Source organism: Populus alba, chromosome 17 (assembly GCF_005239225.2).
Source record: "Populus alba chromosome 17, ASM523922v2, whole genome shotgun sequence".
Taxonomy (NCBI): Eukaryota; Viridiplantae; Streptophyta; class Magnoliopsida; order Malpighiales; family Salicaceae; genus Populus; species Populus alba.
In genome coordinates, this window is record NC_133300.1 from 13828370 (window position 1) to 13845707 (window position 17338).

Here is a 17338-nt window from a genome sequence, read left to right on the forward strand (position 1 = left end):
TTTTTGGAATAAAAAACCATGTCTGATGCTGTTCCTGGTATGTTTAGAATTTGTCAGCTGTCTTTTTTTTTTTCAGCCAGCATGTACAATGCTACACCGATGAAGGAACAAAAACTAACTTTAGAGTTCAGCCTATAAATAACCATTCATGCTTTCTTCATCAACCTGCCCATCAAACATTAGTGGGAAAAAAACTAGAGAGTTGAACCGTATGTTGCCCACTTTGGAGTTGAGATAATTTCTTACCTGGTTTCATTCACAGATCTGCTCACTTCTTTATCTTAACCTGTTTAGTGGTTTCAGATACTTTAGTCAAGCTGATGGAATATGGCGAAGAAGATGACGATCCTGAGGATACCAGTGAAGAATCCCCAAATGGGAAGTCCAGTGTCATGGCAGTTCGAAAACCATTTTGGGCTTTATGACCAGTACTTGTGCTGTGGATTATTGCCAATGAGCAGTGATCATTTCCAACATGTGCCAACCATGTGTTCGGAGATTCTGAAGTTCAAAATGTTGTATTAATTTAGTTAGTTGACATAAGTAACGGTAGGGATATAAAATGTTTTGGGGTGCGGGAATTGATTGTTGGCACAGTATTGGGAAGTTCTGAATCTCTCTGGCATGGTTCTTTGCGGCTGGTGTTTTAGGGCAAGGAGAGATTAACGTCGTCATAATTTGGGTGTAGATGTACAGTATTAGTTCCTTGTTTGCAAGTCTATATTGTTATTTGAGGGCGGCTCATCCCTTTGTTGAAGCAGGTGGTGGAAATTAGCAAGTGCCCTACAAAAGCATGGATGAGTTTGGAATTCATCTGACTGCCAAAATTTAACAAAAAAGATTTAAGAAAAAAAAAAAGAAAAAGCAAGAAGATGCTTTTGCTTTTTTGGCCTATTTTTCCAAACTCAATTGCCTTTTCTTATTTTTACTCTTTCACGATAAGTAAATTCATCGATATGTACCCACAACAAAGGAGCCGCCGCATTTAGATGGAGGAATTGCTGAGGAATGGGAGGCAGTGCATGTAGATGGAGGTGTCTCCGCCAAACAATTTTTCTTTTCCTTCATTTCTTCTCTTCTTCCTCTCTGCTTTCTCGATTTCTTTGCCTGGTTTCATCTTTGTTACAAAGAATGTTATATTTTTTTTTTCAAGCCCAATTTCAGTTTCTCTATTTCCAATCATTGGCTAAACAAAAAATCAAAACTATTTTTTGCAAATTGAGGGCCAACGCAACATTAGGAAAAATTTCAGTTTCTCGGGATGATGGCATTCACGAATGCAAGAAATGTTGTTGCCCTTGCAGAGTCAGCCAACATCCCGAGAAACTCACGGCAGTCCATTCTAGGTCAAGAACTATCCTCAGTTGAGTATAAAGAATCTATATCTGGAAGAAGATCTACTAGGGCCATGTACATGTCAAGAATAGGGGACAACTTTCCTGGTTCATGGAGACCAACAGATTTGGCTTTGCCAAAATTCAATAGCTGCAACATTGAAGCCTCAGCAAAACAGACAAAGCTAACTGTTCCAAGCTCCCCAGAAATTTGTTGCCTTTGCTCACTAGCAAGACACACGAACAAATGTTTCCTGTGTCTTGATCTTGGATTTTAAGCTCTGGAATTCCGATTTCAGCATATCTTCAATGCTAAGTTTCTCCATTTCAAGAATAGACAGACACTCATCCAAGGCATCCCTTCGAACACTAATATATGTCTGCGAACATTCAGAACAATTCCTCAAGCCTTTCCATTACCATTGATGGCAATTGAAGAAACAAGCATATGTTCCGGGTCAAAGCATTGCCTATTCTCAACTAACATGCGCTTGAACAATTCCTCAAGCCTTTCCATTACCATTTGAAGAACAATGTGAGCTCTCCTTAACAGCTTCTTTTCTCAACTAACATGCGCTTGAACAATTCCTCAAGCCTTTCCATTACCATTTGAAGAACAATGTGAGCTCTCCTTAACAGCTTCTTTTCTCCACCGCCTATATTCAAGCACAAATTCTCCAGCCTTTCAGTCAACTTTCAGGCTTCATCAGCAGCATTTAGCTTCATCAAGACGCGCGTCCTGGATCATAGACTGATCTGCCTCTCAACTCATAACCTTCTCCTGAATGACATTTATCCATCCTTCAATCTCCCTGATTGAGTCACCTTCATTTTCACCAATTGTGGTTATGAAATCGAGAAATGGTGAGACTAAGGCTGCCTTTATGATATACATATAAAAACAATTACCATATTTTTCATGTACACGACTTCATAAAATGAGAATAAATGCCTCCATAAAATTCGGGGCTGTTACATGATAGCTTTTCCACTTCATAATTCCAAGCACAACCAATTCTTTGTTGCATCCCTTCACAGCCACCTTCTCCCCTGCAACAAACAAACTCCGAGAGAGACAGAGAGAGCCAAGTTAGCATGGTTGGATTGTTTGGCAGGGAAGGAACTTCATAATCCTCTTCCATAGCTTTCCATAGATCTAAAGCTTCCTGCTATGTCTCCATTTTCACTGTCCAAAACCGGTAGTTTTCTCCATCGAAGACAGGAGGAGCAATTTGAGAAAAACTGGCTTCAACTTTCATTTCATGGATCCCATAAGAAGATAACTTCGATACCATATGAAAGTTTAAAGAAGAAGAGACGGAAGAAATTAAAACTGCAGAGAAGAGAGAATACAAAAAAGCAGCAGACGAGAGAAAATTGATTCTCTTTATTTGATTAACATCTTTAGAATTAAATACCTGAAAAAACAAACTTAAATGCAAATTAATAGATGAAATTCACGCTATGATCTGCAATATGTTGTTAACATACTAACAACTCCTAAAGACTAGCAAATTTATTTGCTGAAACAGATATCTGAAACTAATATAATAAAAAGACGACCTATAGCAGTACTGAAGCAATTTTTAACAATATCATCTCCTGTGGGGGTTATGCCATGATCTTAAGTTGGGATCCCTCGAAGAGTTGCGACAAGCGATTCTGTAAATAATCAGCTCTGAACTTAATGTGCTTGTCGCTTACATGATCAGTATGTCGTTCAACAAATTTCTGATATTTGTGAATCACTCTGAGGGAAGTCGAATTTCGTAAATCTTCACGAAGCTGGTCATCAGGGATAGAACATGCTGTCTGAGCCCCGCAGACCTCTTCAAAAGCAAGATAAAAGCTCCGAAGCTTTTCCTCCACATGGGCTTTCGAGACAGCATACGAATTGGTATTCCCCTCATCCTTCAATAAAGAGAGGACTGGACTCCAAGTAACTCTCGTATAGTTCCTCACATGCTGTTGGAATTCCCAGTCGTGCTCTTGAATCCACTCCGCTCCTAGTATAAACTGAAGTTCTGAATACTTAATCTTTTGAGCCATGTAATGTATATTGTTCATCAAGAATATGTGCTCCAAGGAAGCATCTTTAAATAACTTGGCCTTGTTGTAGAGCTTGTATTCTAGAATACAAGAAAATGCTCGAAAGTGGAGAGCCAGTGGGGATAGCTTGCATGTACCTCCACTTATGCTATCTTCTTTAGTAGATGGACTCATCGAGGAGCCATTGCTGAGCCATTTTAGAATTGAATCATTCGACAAAAAGTGCCGAGCAATTGGGGAAAAATCGCATGTGCCGCATGTGCCTCCACTTAAGTTCTCTTCTTCCACACCTGAACTCATGCAAGAGGGTGCTGGCATGGGGTGTTCTCCACAATGGTCATTGAGGATAAAATCAAGTGTCTCGTGGTAGCCTGTGAGAGCACTGATGTAATTCATGACATTTTTTGTGAGCGGGTGAATTCCTTCAGCTGCAAAAGGCTCTGTCATTGTGTATGTCATCATGGAATCCTCAAATTCATCAAGTGTTTTCCTTACTGAATCAGCCAATCCCCTTAGAACCATATCACCGTCCACTATTACTTGAGAAATACCTTTGTCAGAGTACAAAGAATGTAAATATGGGAGAAGACCTGCCAGGACCTCATACATGTCAAGTAAATGGAACAACTTTCCTGGATTTTCAGGACCAGTAGATATGGCTTTGCCAAAATACGTCAATAGCTGAAGCACTAAAGGCTCAGTAAATGAATCCAAATTAACAGTTCCAAGTTCCCCGAAAATCTGTTCAGAGAGCCGTTTATCACTAGCAAGATAGACACGCATAAACATCTTCATAGTCTGGATCCTTCTCTTGATCTTCGATTTTAAGCTTACCTGATCCAGTTTCAGCACATCTTCAGTTCTCAGTTTCTCCCTTTCAAGAATGCGGAGACATTCATCCAAAGCGCTCCTTTGAATGCTGATATATGCCAGAGAACATTCATTAGCATAACCAGAAATGGACATCACATTCGCAATACGTCTGAGCTCAGGGATAACATCGTATTGAACCAAATTAATGGTGAATTCCTCTGCATTTCTGTTAATGATTTTTCTTAGCATCGAATGCCTAACCAGTTTATTGCCAAGAGAGATTTTTGAGACTGCATTGACGGCAATTGAAACAGCAGGCACATGTTTTGGCTCAAAGGGTTGTCTATTTTTAGTAAGCATGTGCTTGAACTCCTCCTGAAGCCTTCCCATTGAGATTTGAAGAAGATTTCGAGCCCTCTGAAGCATCTCCTTTTTTCTATCTTCAGTCAGACACAAGATTTCCAGTTTTTTAGTCACCTGTCGGGCTTCGTCAGCGGCATTTAGATACTCATTAGCTTCATCAAGACCCGAGTCCCAGATCATAGGCCAATATCTTTCCCAACACATAATCTTCCCCTGAATAACATTTAGCCTTTCTTCAATCTTGTTTATTTCCTCAACCTCTTTTTCGCTGATTGCTATTGCAGTGGTTAGTTGGGTATGAAGGTCTCCCAGAATCTCCTTCTCATCATCTGTAAGATTCTTTCTTGACCTTAATGCCCCCATAATCTGTTTCGCCGCATCAATGATCACCATGTCACTGCCTCTCGTATATTTGAACTTCAAGATCACCAGCAATCACTATCTCAATGTTCAATAATAAGAGTACTGGACCCAGAAGCTTCAATTACACCACTGAGATTACCTTCCCACCCAGATGAATTAGCTTCTAAACTCAGACTCGCATACTTTCATTCCGAAAACTGAGAACACTAATAATCCAAACCAAAATATAAATGCTTTGCTTGAGATATCATGAAAATACACGATGAAGGGTACTTTGAATGCTTTCGAAAGAGGCCCGCGAGTCGAGAACTGATTGAAGGAAAGAAAACGAATGTGATTGTATTATAAGCTTAAACTTCCAATAAACTAGTTAGAATCACTACAATTAATAGTAATAGTAACCGGCTCCGAATTCATCAGACAACATTAAAAGCCAGTTCACTTGTATATACATATATATATATCTTCTTCATTTTTCACTCTTTCTGAGAGGATTCTGTATATCCAGTCTTTAATTAGCAGCCATTAAACACGAAAGAACAAGTTCATAATAGTAGTAGCTCGATAAACATGTGTAGCATATCAGAAATGAGGTTCCAAAGATTTTGTAAGAACAAAGTTTAAAACAAGCTAAAGACAATCAAATTAAGCAGAAATATGGAAGGCCAAGAATAAAGAGTGAACAGATTTTAGATTTTCCAGGTCAAGAAACAAACAAACATATGTATATATACATACATGTGTGTGTGTGTGTGTGTGTGTACATATCCGAGTAGTATCCTAAGATACAAAGATCAAACATAAACTGACCTTTGTTTCGGTTCTTTTAAGGCCTTTGCTGCAATTAGTCTTCTCAAGTTATGCAGATTTTAGAGCTACCATGTCTCTCCTGCTCTTGTTGACTCTGGCCATATTGGTCTACGAAGAGACAAAAATTTATTGAAAGGAAGAAGGAAATTTCCACAAACAACGTGGCACTTTTTAAGGCTGTTTGGGCACGCGGTTCAACCCGTGTTCCCAAAAAATTTATTTATTTTTTGTTAAAATTTAGTGCGATTCGTATTTTTTAGATCGTTTTGATGTGTTGATGTCAAAAATAATTTTTAAAAAATAAAAAAACATCATTGGCATGCATTTAAACACGAAAAACTATTTGAAAAACAACTGCTACCACACTGCCAAACACGCTCTTAGTCTTTACATGGAAACCCAAGTGTTCGTCTTTTTTTTTTTTTTTTAATTGAATGACTAAGATCTCTTCTCTTCGACGGCATCGATGATAAAGAATTAATTCTTGTTTAGAAATATAGTTATTGTTGTTTTTTAAAGTATTTTTTATTTAAAAATATATTAAAATAATATATTTTTTTAATTTTTTAAAATTATTTTTGATATTAGTATATTAAAATAATTTAAAAATATTAAAAAAATATTACTTTAAATAAAAAACATAAATTTAATTTTTTAAAAAAATATTTAAAAACAAAATCTCAGGTATATTACAGTTGATTTTTCTTTGTTTTTTCCCCCGTTTCTTTTGAATTGTAGGGAAGTTTTGACATTAACGACAAGGCCCAAGGCCAGAGATCCTGTCCATCCGAACACTAAGAAAGTACAGGAAAGGGGCATAACAACACAAAATCACAAGTGTAATTCAAGCCCATCTACATCCTTATAGGATAATTTAATATGAAATGCATGTTACGTATGAATTATGAAATGGCTTGTACTCACACAAAAAATCTCAAACCTAACAAATCCATCTATTATATGTGTTTTGTTGGAAGTATTTTTGTTGTTATTTTTTAAAATACTTTTTATTTTAAAATATATCAAAATAATATTTTTTTATTTAAAAAAAATTATTTTTAACATTAGCATATTAAAATGATCTCAAAATATATATAAAAAATAATTTGAAGTAAATAAAAAAATTAAAAATTTTTAAATTTTTCAAAGCGCTTCCAAACCACAGTTCCAAACACTACTTGTTTATACTTTGGTGTCCATTTATCTTAGCCTTTTAATCATGGACACTCCTATTCGTCTTTAGATTTTGTATTTTTTTTTATTAATAATAAACTCACACACACACATAACATATAAACATAAAAGCATATAATGTTTTTATCTACATGATTTTTCTAAAAACTACATTATATTACACAACATGTCATATTAAACTCTTTGTAATAGTTATTATAATAGAGTTATTGACTTTTCTTTTTAGAATTTAAATTTTTATACGAGATATTATAATAGTCATGGGGATCCGAGAGTGGAAATGAGAGGAATTAAGAATTATTAAGATATATAGATATGAATAAAACTTGTCCTCGAGAGAAAATAATGGCTAACAGAGTCAAACCCAAGCCACTGACATGGATTCATTAGAACCTACCCTGAATAGTTCATACTACCAGTGAGTAATGCCGAAGAGATTTTTCGATTACATATTGGGAACTAACAGAGATTGCAATTGGCTGGTTGTAGTTCTGTGGCTAAGCCAGCCTGTTCATAAATCAAAATACAAGCTTGTTATGTTTTTATAATTAGTATATCAAAATACAAATTTGAAGGGAGAGAAGGAGGAACAAGGTAACATGGAAATAATAGACAAGAAAGTTCCATTTTTTCTGCCATCACCTGTGGGGGTTGACAAATTATCCTAATTTTGAGCCTTCAAAGAGATGCAATAAGCGATTTTGTAAATTGCTGTACTTAATGAGCTTACTTCTTGTGTGATTGGCATGTAGTTCAACAAATTTCTTATATGCATGGATCACTTTGAGGGGAGCTGAATTGCGTAAATCTTCTCGAAGTTGAGTATCAGGTATAGAACATGTTGTTTGGGTCCTGCAAACCTCTTCAAAAGCAAGGTAAAAGCTTCGCAACCTTTTCCGGAGAAGAGCTTTCGAGACAAAATTTGAATCGGACCCCTCATCATTCAGTATATTGTGGATTGGATTCCAAGTAATTCTCTCATAGTTGAACACAAGCTGTTGGAATTTCTTGGTGTGCTCTCGTATCCATTCCTCTCCAAGTATGAACTGAAGTTCTGAATTCTTCACCTTTTCAGCCACGTAATGTATGTTGTTCATCAAGAATATGTGTTGTAAAGAAGCATCTTTAAATGAGTTGGCCCTGTTGTAGAGCTCGTATTCTAAAATGGAAGCAACCACTCGAAAGTAGAGAGCCACTGGGGAAATGTCGCATGTGCCTCCATTTATGCTCTCTTCCTCTGTAGCCGAACTTAGCAGGAAGCAATTGGATAGCCATTTTAGAAGTGAAGCATCCGATCCCAGTTGGAGAGAAATTGGGGAAAAGTTGGATGTATCTCCACTTATGCTCTCTTCTTGCATAGCTGAACTCATCGGGGAGCCACTGTAAAGCCATTTTGTAATTGAGGCATTTGATCGAAAGTAGTGAGCGATTGGGGAAAAGTCGCAGGTGCCTCCACTTATGTTCTCTTCTTCCACATCTGAATTCTTGCAAGGGGATGCTAACATGGGATCTTCCCCATCATAGTCCTTGAGGAGAAAATTAAGGGTCTCGCTGTAGTCAGCGAGAGTAATGATGTACTTCATTACATATTTGGTGAGAGGGTGAATTCCTTCAGATAGAATGTTCGCAAAAGAATCTCTGGACATGTATGTAACAATCTAATTCTGAAATTCATGTAGTGTTCGCCTCACAGAGTCCGCCAATCTCCTTAGAACCTCATCACTGTTAACTCTAACTCGAGAAATATCCTTGTCGGAGTACAAAGAATCTACATTTGGATGAAGACCAGTCAGGACCTCGTATATGTCAAGATTATGGAATAGCTTTCCTGGATTTAGGGGATGAATAGATATGTCTTTCCCAAAATACTTCAATAGCAGCAAGATTAAATCCCCAGGCAAAGAAACCAAATTAACCGTTCTGAGTTCCCCAAAAATCTGTCCAGAGAGCCATTTCTCACTAGCAAGATAGACACGTACAAAGATCTTCATCTTCTGAATCCATCTCTTGTTCTTCGATTTTATGCTGTCAAACTTCGAGAATAGCACATCTTCAATTCTCGGTTTCTCCTTTTCAAGATTGAATAGACACTCATTCCAGGCATCTCTTCGAAGGCTAATATATGCCAGAGAACATTCATCACCATAACCAGAAATGAACATCAAATTTGCAATTCGTCTGAGCTCAGAAATGGCATCATATTGAACCAAATCAATGATGAACTCCTCTGAATTTCTGTTAAAAATACATCTATCATCTGAGTTCTCAACCAAGTAATCCCCAGGAGAGATTTTTGAGACTCTATCGGCAGCACTTAAGAAAACAGAAGCATGGTTTGGCTCGAAGGGTTGTCTGTTTTCAACAAGCTTGTGCTTGAAAACCTCCTCAAGCCTTTTCATTGCCAGTTGAAGAACTTTTTGAGCCCTCTGTAGCATCTTCTTTTCGCTGTCATCATTCCGACACAACAAAGTCTCCAGTCTTTCATTCAGCTCTCGGACTTCACCAGCAGCATTCAGATACGCAGTAGCTTGATCAAGATGCGAGTCCCAGATCATAGGCCAATGTCTATCCCATCTCATAATCTTCTCCTCAATAACATTTAGCCTTTCTTCTATCTTGTTATTTTCATCAGCCTTTCTGTCGCTGATTGTGATTGTGGTAGTTAATTGGGTATGAAGGTCGCCCAAAATCTCCATCTCGTCATCTGTAAGATTCTTTCTTGATCTTAATGCCATCATAGTTTGCTTCACCGCAGCAATAAGGTTTCCTTCCCCTTCTAATTCTGGAACCACCATGTCATGGTCCCCCATAGATTACAAATCGAAGATCACCAACAATCACAACCTGGATAGTCAATAATCAGAACATTGAACCACAAATCCTGAATTTCAACTACAACTCTAAGATTACCTTTCAAGTTGCTAAAGTAGCCTCTAAACTCTCAGCTATAGACTTCGATTCCCAAAAATCACAGCACTAAATGCTAGTCTGTTGGCTGGAAATTTAGAACATTAACTTTCCAAACCGGAATATAAACTCTTTTGCTGGAGTTCTCTAGCAAGTAACCAGTGAAGGAAATCTTGAGTGCTTGCTGCAATTAAGCACCGCGATTCAAGAACTGATTACAGGAAAGAAAATGAAAATAATTGCATAAGCTTAAGACCAGAACAATGAGAACTTTCAGTGCACTAGAAAGAATCACTATGATCAACCGTATCAGTAGACAGCTCAACAGTGATAAAAAAAACATTGAAACCCAATTCACTTGTGTGTGTATGTGTGTGGGCGCGTGCATTTCCATAAATTTCGACAAAAATATCTTTAAATTTTATTAATAATCATCACATATATTAAAAAGAAATTATTAATAATTATTAAATATATTATCTTCTCTTTTAAGAAATTCAAAATGTCAAAATTGTTTTCTTTATAAAAAAAACTCCATATAAAAAGAATATTTATCTCCTTATATATATATATAGACATGTTATTTTGTTTTTTTTATTATTAATTTTCTAGAGAGGATCATTATTCAATCTTTAAGAATCATTGATACATGCTCCCAGTCTCAAGATCATGGCATATGAAGGCATAATAAACACAAACATATCTGAAATGAACAGGGCCAAGACAAGCTAAAGACAATCAAACAAAGCAAGGAATGGAAGGACAAAGCAGATTTTAGATTTTGCAGTCAAGAGATGAACAAGCAAGCATCCGATTTAATTTCCTGAGAATACTAAGAGCTAAAACTGACCTTTCTTTCGGAGCTTTGGAGCTTTGGAGCTTTTTATCAACTTTAGCAGACACTGGAGCCACCGTCTCTCTCGGCTCTTCTTTTTCTATACAGTAAAAAGTGTAGTAATCTAAAGAACAACCTTATGTTTGCTGATGGAGAAAAGAAAAGAACAAAGAACAATAATCACGGTGGAAAGAACTAAAGAAAGAAAGAACTCAGAACTTTTACTGATTAAGGTTAAAGAACAAAGAGCAGAATTGTGTTATTGGTTACTGCCATCCCAAGTCTTTATTTATAAGGAAAAAAGAGAAACAGAATTTGAATGGAAAACAATAACAAGAAACGTGCCTGCCTTCTTCTCCTTTATTTAAGGAGATGATTACAAGTTAATTCAATCCTAGATAATTTTAACAAAGAAATCAAAAGCATATCCTACACTAGATAATAGTCTCAGCTAAAACAAAGAAATAATACAGCAGTGAATTACTGCTAAGTCTTCTGCTAGCTTAGGTACAAAGCTTCAACACTCCTCCTTGGTTCCAAAGCTAGTCATTCCAATTCTTGCCCTTAGATCTTCAAACCTGGTTTTACCCAACGGTTTGGTGAAAAAATCTGCTAGTTGATCTTCAGAAGTGCAGTAGCATAGTTCCAGTTCTCCTTCTTGTTGAAACTGGCTGATTGCATGAAACTTGATCTTCATGTGCTTGGTTTTATCATGGAAGACAGAATTTTTAGAAATGGCTATAGCTGATGTATTGTCACAAAACAATGTTGTGGGATTGTGTTGATTGCAGTCTAAGTCACTTAGCATCTTCCTCAGCCATATTAGTTGTTTTGCTGCTACATAAGCAGCTACATATTCGGCTTCTGCAGTAGAATGTGCCACCACCGATTGTTTCTTTGAATTCCAGCAAAACATACTCTTTCCCACAGCAAAACAGTAGCCTGACGTGCTCATCATTCCTTCATCACTTCCTCCCCAATCACTGTCTGAAAATCCAACAAGATTGATTGAGCTGGACTTCACAAAGTGTATGCCAAAACCTGCAGTCCCTCTTAGATATCTTAATACTCTCTTAGCTGCCATAAAGTGATTTTGACTTGGCTCTTGCATGAACCTGGAAAGATAATTCACAGCAAATTGAATGTCAGGACGTGTGGCTGCTAAATACAGCAAACTCCCAATTAGACTCCTGTAGATTTTCCCATCAGCTTTTGGTGAGCCATCCTCTTTCAATAGCTTCTTCCCCTGTATCATAGGAGTGCTTACTGGCTTGCAATTGTTCATTGCAAAACTGTCCAGTATTTTCAAAGAAAAACGTTTTTGACAAAGAAAGTAACCTTGATCAGTTTGGGTTACTTCCATTCCTAAGAAATAAGTTAACAAACCAAGTTCATTCATCTCAAACATGTCTTTCATATTGGTTTTGAATTCCTCTACAAGCTGCTCCTTATCCCCTGTGATTAGTAAATCATCAACATAAACTGATACAATTAGTTTATGTCCAGCAGCATGCTTCACATATAAAGTTACCTCATTCATGCTCCTGTTAAATCCCAAGCTTAAGAGATGATTATCCAACCTGCTATACCAAGCTCTAGGAGCTTGTTTCAATCCATACAATGCTTTCTTCAGTAAATAAACCTTGTTTGTTGAATTAGATTTTTCAAAACCAGCAGGCTGCTCAACATAAATCTCTTCATCTAGCACACCATTCAAAAATGCAGATTTAACATCCAATTGAAATATATACCAACCGTTTTGTGCTGCTAGAGCAAGCAGGAGTTTCATTGTTTCATGTCTGGAAACTGGAGCAAAGGTTTCTGTGAAGTCGATCCCTGCCTCTTGTGAATATCCTTTCACTACAAGTCTGGCCTTATGCTTGTTGATCTTTCCATCTGCATTTACTTTTGTTTTGAAAATCCATTTCACTCCAATCACCTTCTTATGAGCTGGTCTGTCAACTAGCATCCATGTTTGATTCTTGTCTATCATTGCAAGCTCCTCCTTCATTGCTGCTATCCAAACTTGAGAGTTCATGGCTTCTTCAACATTTACTGGTTCTGCCTCGGCTACATTGCACCTGCTATAGATATCTGATAGAGATCTTGTCCCTCTTACTGGTTGATCATCACTGTTTTCTGCAGCATCCAAATCAGTTTGTTGCTTAATATTCCCAACAACATCTGTTTGTTGATCAATCATGTTTGCAGCATCCAACTCATCTTGTTGCATCGGTTTTGATTCTTCATTTGATGAATTTTTCCAGTTCCAAGCTGCATTTTCTACAACTTTGACATCTCTAGCAACCACCACTTTGTTAACATTCAAATCATAGATTTTATAAGCCTTAGAATTTGTACTATATCCTATAAGAATCCCTATATCAGCCTTTTGATCAAGTTTCCTTCTTCTGACTTCAGGTTTCAGAACATAACAAATACTTCCAAACACCTTTAAATGATCAATACCGGGTTTAAAACCATACCAGAGTTCATAAGGAGTTTTATCTGTCAAAACTCTTGAAGCCATTCGGTTTATAAGGTATGCTGCTGTGTTTACTGCTTCTGCCCAGAAATTCAATGGCAACTTCTTCTCATAGAGCAAGCATCTAGCCATCTCCATCAATGTTCGGTTTCTTCTTTCACTTACGCCATTCTGTTGTGGTGTGTAGGGAACAGTCAGCTGGTGTTTAATCCCTTCTTTTGCAAGGTATGCTTCAAATTGTCTAGAGGTATACTCTCCTCCATTGTCAGATCTCAAGGTCTTCAATTTGTTTCCTGTTTCTAGTTCAACTGCTGCCTTGAACTTAACAAACTCAGCAAACACATCAGCTTTGGATTTTAGAAAATAAACCCAACAATACCTGCTAAAATCATCAATAAACAGAAGAAAGTACTTTGAACCATTTAATGATTCATTGTGCATAGGTCCACACACATCTGTGTGTACAAGCTGAAGTTTTAGATACTGCCCTGTAATGCATTTTCTGGAAAAAACAGTTCTGGTTTGTTTTTCCCAGCTGACAAGCTCCTCACATATAGTTTGCTGCTCCTGAATTATTTGGCAACCCAATGAGCCATCTGCTGGTCAGCCATTCTTTTTTAAAGTAGCATAATTGAAGTGTCCCAGTCGTTTGTGCCAAAGAACAGATTCCTTGCACTCATAAGTATTAGCACTTAAACACACTTCATTCCAATTAACATTAAAGCTTCGGTTCATCATTTTTGAAGACAGTAAAAGAATTCCATTTCTATCTTTAATGTCACACACTCCATCATTAAAAACTATTGAATATCCAGATTCAATCAATTGACCCACACTAACTAGATTTTGGTTGATCTTAGGCACATAAAGAACATTTTTTAGAATTTTTGTACTTGACAGTGTTTCTACTGCAATTGCTCCTTTTCCTTCAACTTTCACACAGTCTCCATTGCCAATTCTGACTTTAGACAAGTAGCTTCTATCCAAGTCTCTGAATAAGCTTAAGTCTGCTGTCATATGATTAGTGCAGCCGCTATCAATGAGCCATGATGAATCCTTTGTCTCTGCTGAATTACATATGTCCTGAACTGTGACCATGAATAGAAGTTCTTCTTTGACTTCTAAACAATCGGCTACTTGTGCTTGTTGTTCAGTTTCTGTTCTATTTTTGCAGAATCTTTGAATGTGACCAAATTGCTTGCATTTTCGGCATTGAGCATTCTTGAGCCAACACCAGGCTTCAAGATGATTGGTTTTCTGACAGTATTTGCAAGCAGGAAAATGTTCTTTCTTCTCTTTCCCCCTCATGAAACTGTTATTGTTGTTCTATTGCCAGTTAGCAGATTTCCAGTCTCTCCCTTTTTCTCTTTTTCCTTCTTGATTATTTCTGAAGATGTTCTTAGCCCGACCCTTATCCTTGTAAACTGCAACAAGAGCTCCTTCACTTGATCCTTCTTGTCTATATGCTTGCCTTTGCTCAACAGCTTGCAATGCATTCACCAATTCTTGTAGGCTTATCTCAGAAAAATCTTTAGAATCTTCTAAAGAACAGATTTTATGTTCAAACTTTTCTGGCAAACTCACCAGGACTTTCTCTACAATTCTAGAGTCTGGAAACTCTTCTCCCAAGAGTCTTACTTGATTCACAAGTTTTGAAATTTGAGAAGAGAAATCTTTGATGCTCTCATTTTCTTTCATCTTCAGACCTTCGAATTGTCTTCTCAGATTCAGAATCTGCATCCTTCTTGATTCTTCATCACCATGGAACTCTGCTTTTAATTTATCCCATGTTTCCTTGGCAGATTTGCATGCCATGATCCTCGTGAAGATGTCTTCACTTACAGCATTATGAAGACAAGAAAGAGCTTTGAATCTCTTTGCCTTTTCTTCATTAAAGAACTTCATCTGTGCAATTGTGGGATTGTTACCTAGAGGAGTAGGTTGCCTATCACTTTCCACTATCTCCCATAAATCAAGAGTTTTGAGATAGGTTTCCATTTTTACAGCCCACACACCAAAATTCTGCCCTGCAAACAATGGTGTTTTTGCTAGAAAATTTGTAGAATCCATTGCTTAAAAGAAAACTCACTTCCTCTCTCGTGTATCACTCACAAACCCTCAAAGTAAAAACTTTGATTTATCCTCACAGTACTCTCGTGTTTCTCACTGACAAAGAATCCCTTCAAAGATCAGAAAAGAGCTCTGATACCAAATGTAGTAATCTAAAGAACAACCTTATGTTTGCTGATGGAGAAAAGAAAAGAACAAAGAACAATAATCACGGTGGAAAGAACTAAAGAAAGAAAGAACTCAGAACTTTTACTGATTAAGGTTAAAGAACAAAGAGCAGAATTGTGTTATTGGTTACTGCCATTCCAAGTCTTTATTTATAAGGAAAAAGAGAAACAGAATTTTGAATGGAAAACTAATAACAAGAAACGTGTCTGCCTTCTTCTCCTTTATTTAAGGAGATGATTACAAGTTAATTCAATCCTAGATAATTTTAACAAAGAAATCAAAAGCATATCCTACACTAGATAATAGTCTCAGCTAAAACAAAGAAATAATACAGCAGTGAATTACTGCTAAGTCTTCTGCTAGCTTAGGTACCAAGCTTCAACAAAAAGTGTTGACCGGAGTTCAGCCATAATGGTCTTACGCGGATACTACGACATTTCTTTCCGACAGGGAAACAAGAAGTTTCCTCGCAGTGCGTGGCACTTTCACATGCATTTAACCCCCAAAAAGTGAAACAAATATTCCTTTTTACTTCTTTGATTGATTGAGGTCTCTTGTTTGGAAATTTCTCTGCTCTTTGATTCGGAAGGAAAGTTTCTTGGATTAATAAGGCCCGAAGGAGTACAGGTGCGAAGGAACATCCATCAAAATACTTGCGAAGAAAAGATAGAAGTCCCAATAATAAAAAATCACAAGTTTAATCCAAACCCAAATGCATCATTTGGACTTTCTAGCATCAAATCTAAAAACAAGTTAAGATGAAACTTGATTTAAATTGAAAAAAAAAAAATGTGTTTTGAAAGTGATTTTTTATAGTATTTTTTACTTGTAAATATATTAAAATAATACATTTTTTTTATTTTTTAAATATTATTTCTAATATCAATACATCAAAAACATGTTTTTATATCTTGATTACACAAGTTATTCTCGGACCAACACATGATCTATGAGAGTGGCAAACTTGGAGCTCCAAGTTCATTTTCTAGGGATGTATCAGATGACGTTGCGTCATAAAGACTGCTTTTATTTAGCAGGGAGGGGGTACAGATTTTCAATTTGCTCATGTTCAAGTCTCTTTCACTTGGGAAATTTCATAAGAGAATAACGCGCTCTACCCTGTTATCATCTTTCCAGAATCCAGACAGTGATGGGCTAACATGTATATAATTGCAAATGTCCCCACCTGACCTTGTTTTCTTGCTGCCATCCTTCCTTGTGTAGGAGGAGGACTAACATCATATGTGCTTGTAGACAAAACCATTTCTCAAGAACACTCAACTTTCCCTTTCAACTCGGTCCTCGTTTTAAGCAGCCAATTTTGATATATCAAAGACACAACAACCATTTTAGAACGAATTGCCTGTCTGCTGTGTTGAGGGTTCATGTGGCTGGTAAGGTTCAGAGCTCGGGGATTGCAGTCAACCTCATGGCCCCAGTTCTTCCATTTAGTGACTCCTTCCAGGAGGTCCCCATATGTTAGCTGGCAACTGCGCAGCAACTTGCAAGGAACGTGTTCAAATGGCAGCCAGTTAATGAACTGGGCACCGCCATCGTACCTGATTGGATGGTTATGTGTTCCATCCTAAATTCAATCGAAGCCTTGCTGTGTGATTGGTTACAGAGTTTTGTCTTCTGGGAAATTTTTATTTCGATATTTCTAAGAAAATAAAGAAATTATACGTGGTGTTATTCATCGAACAGAGAGAAGCAGGCGACATTGGAAACAAAAGCTGTCCTGGAGGTTAATATATAATGGACAAAGATGCAACCGAAAATGCTGTGGGGATTGTGCAATCACAATCTAACCAGTTTATGTTAGCCAACGAGACAATGATACAGGATAAACTTTCTTTTTTAATTTTTATTCCACTCATACATTACATATTGTAGAACCGAGATCTTTCAGGCATTTTGGATAGTGATGTAGAGCCAGGCACCTTGGCT

At 37.0% G+C, this 17338-nt stretch overlaps 2 protein-coding genes across 6 annotated transcripts; both read right to left on the reverse strand.

Moving 5' to 3' along the window:
- Positions 1-2703: 2703 nt before the first annotated feature.
- On the reverse strand, positions 2704-5878 carry LOC118031785 (exocyst complex component EXO70E2). Its single transcript, XM_035036280.2, has 2 exons — positions 5733-5878; positions 2704-5231 (listed from the first exon to the last, which is right to left on the reverse strand). Exon 2 carries the CDS (start codon positions 4950-4952, stop codon positions 2946-2948), a length of 2007 nt encoding a protein of 668 aa, XP_034892171.1. The 5' UTR covers positions 4953-5231; positions 5733-5878; the 3' UTR covers positions 2704-2945.
- A 1313-nt stretch (positions 5879-7191) lies between these two features.
- LOC118031784 (exocyst complex component EXO70E2) lies at positions 7192-10930 on the reverse strand. 5 transcript variants are annotated; one of them, XR_012168387.1, is made up of 3 exons: positions 10684-10929; positions 7657-10044; positions 7192-7433 (listed from the first exon to the last, which is right to left on the reverse strand). XR_012168387.1 is itself a non-coding variant. In XM_035036278.2 (3 exons), exon 3 carries the CDS (start codon positions 9734-9736, stop codon positions 8585-8587), a length of 1152 nt encoding a protein of 383 aa, XP_034892169.1. In that variant the 5' UTR covers positions 9737-9770; positions 9837-10044; positions 10684-10930; the 3' UTR covers positions 7536-8584. The 5 variants fall into 5 exon arrangements, 3 of the variants coding, with proteins under 3 accessions (XP_034892169.1, XP_034892168.1, XP_034892166.1); XR_012168386.1 differs by having other exon boundaries at positions 7569-10044; XM_035036278.2 differs by lacking the exon at positions 7192-7433 and having other exon boundaries at positions 7536-9770; positions 9837-10044; positions 10684-10930.
- Between the last annotated feature and the right edge of the window lie 6408 nt (positions 10931-17338).

What these genes read in the sequence shown, in the direction of transcription:
- LOC118031784 (XM_035036278.2), bottom strand. Translation starts at nt 9,736, where the DNA reads ATGGGGGACCATGACATGGTGGTTCCAGAATTAGAAGGGGAAGGAAAC.
- LOC118031785 (XM_035036280.2), bottom strand. Translation starts at nt 4,952, where the DNA reads ATGGTGATCATTGATGCGGCGAAACAGATTATGGGGGCATTAAGGTCA.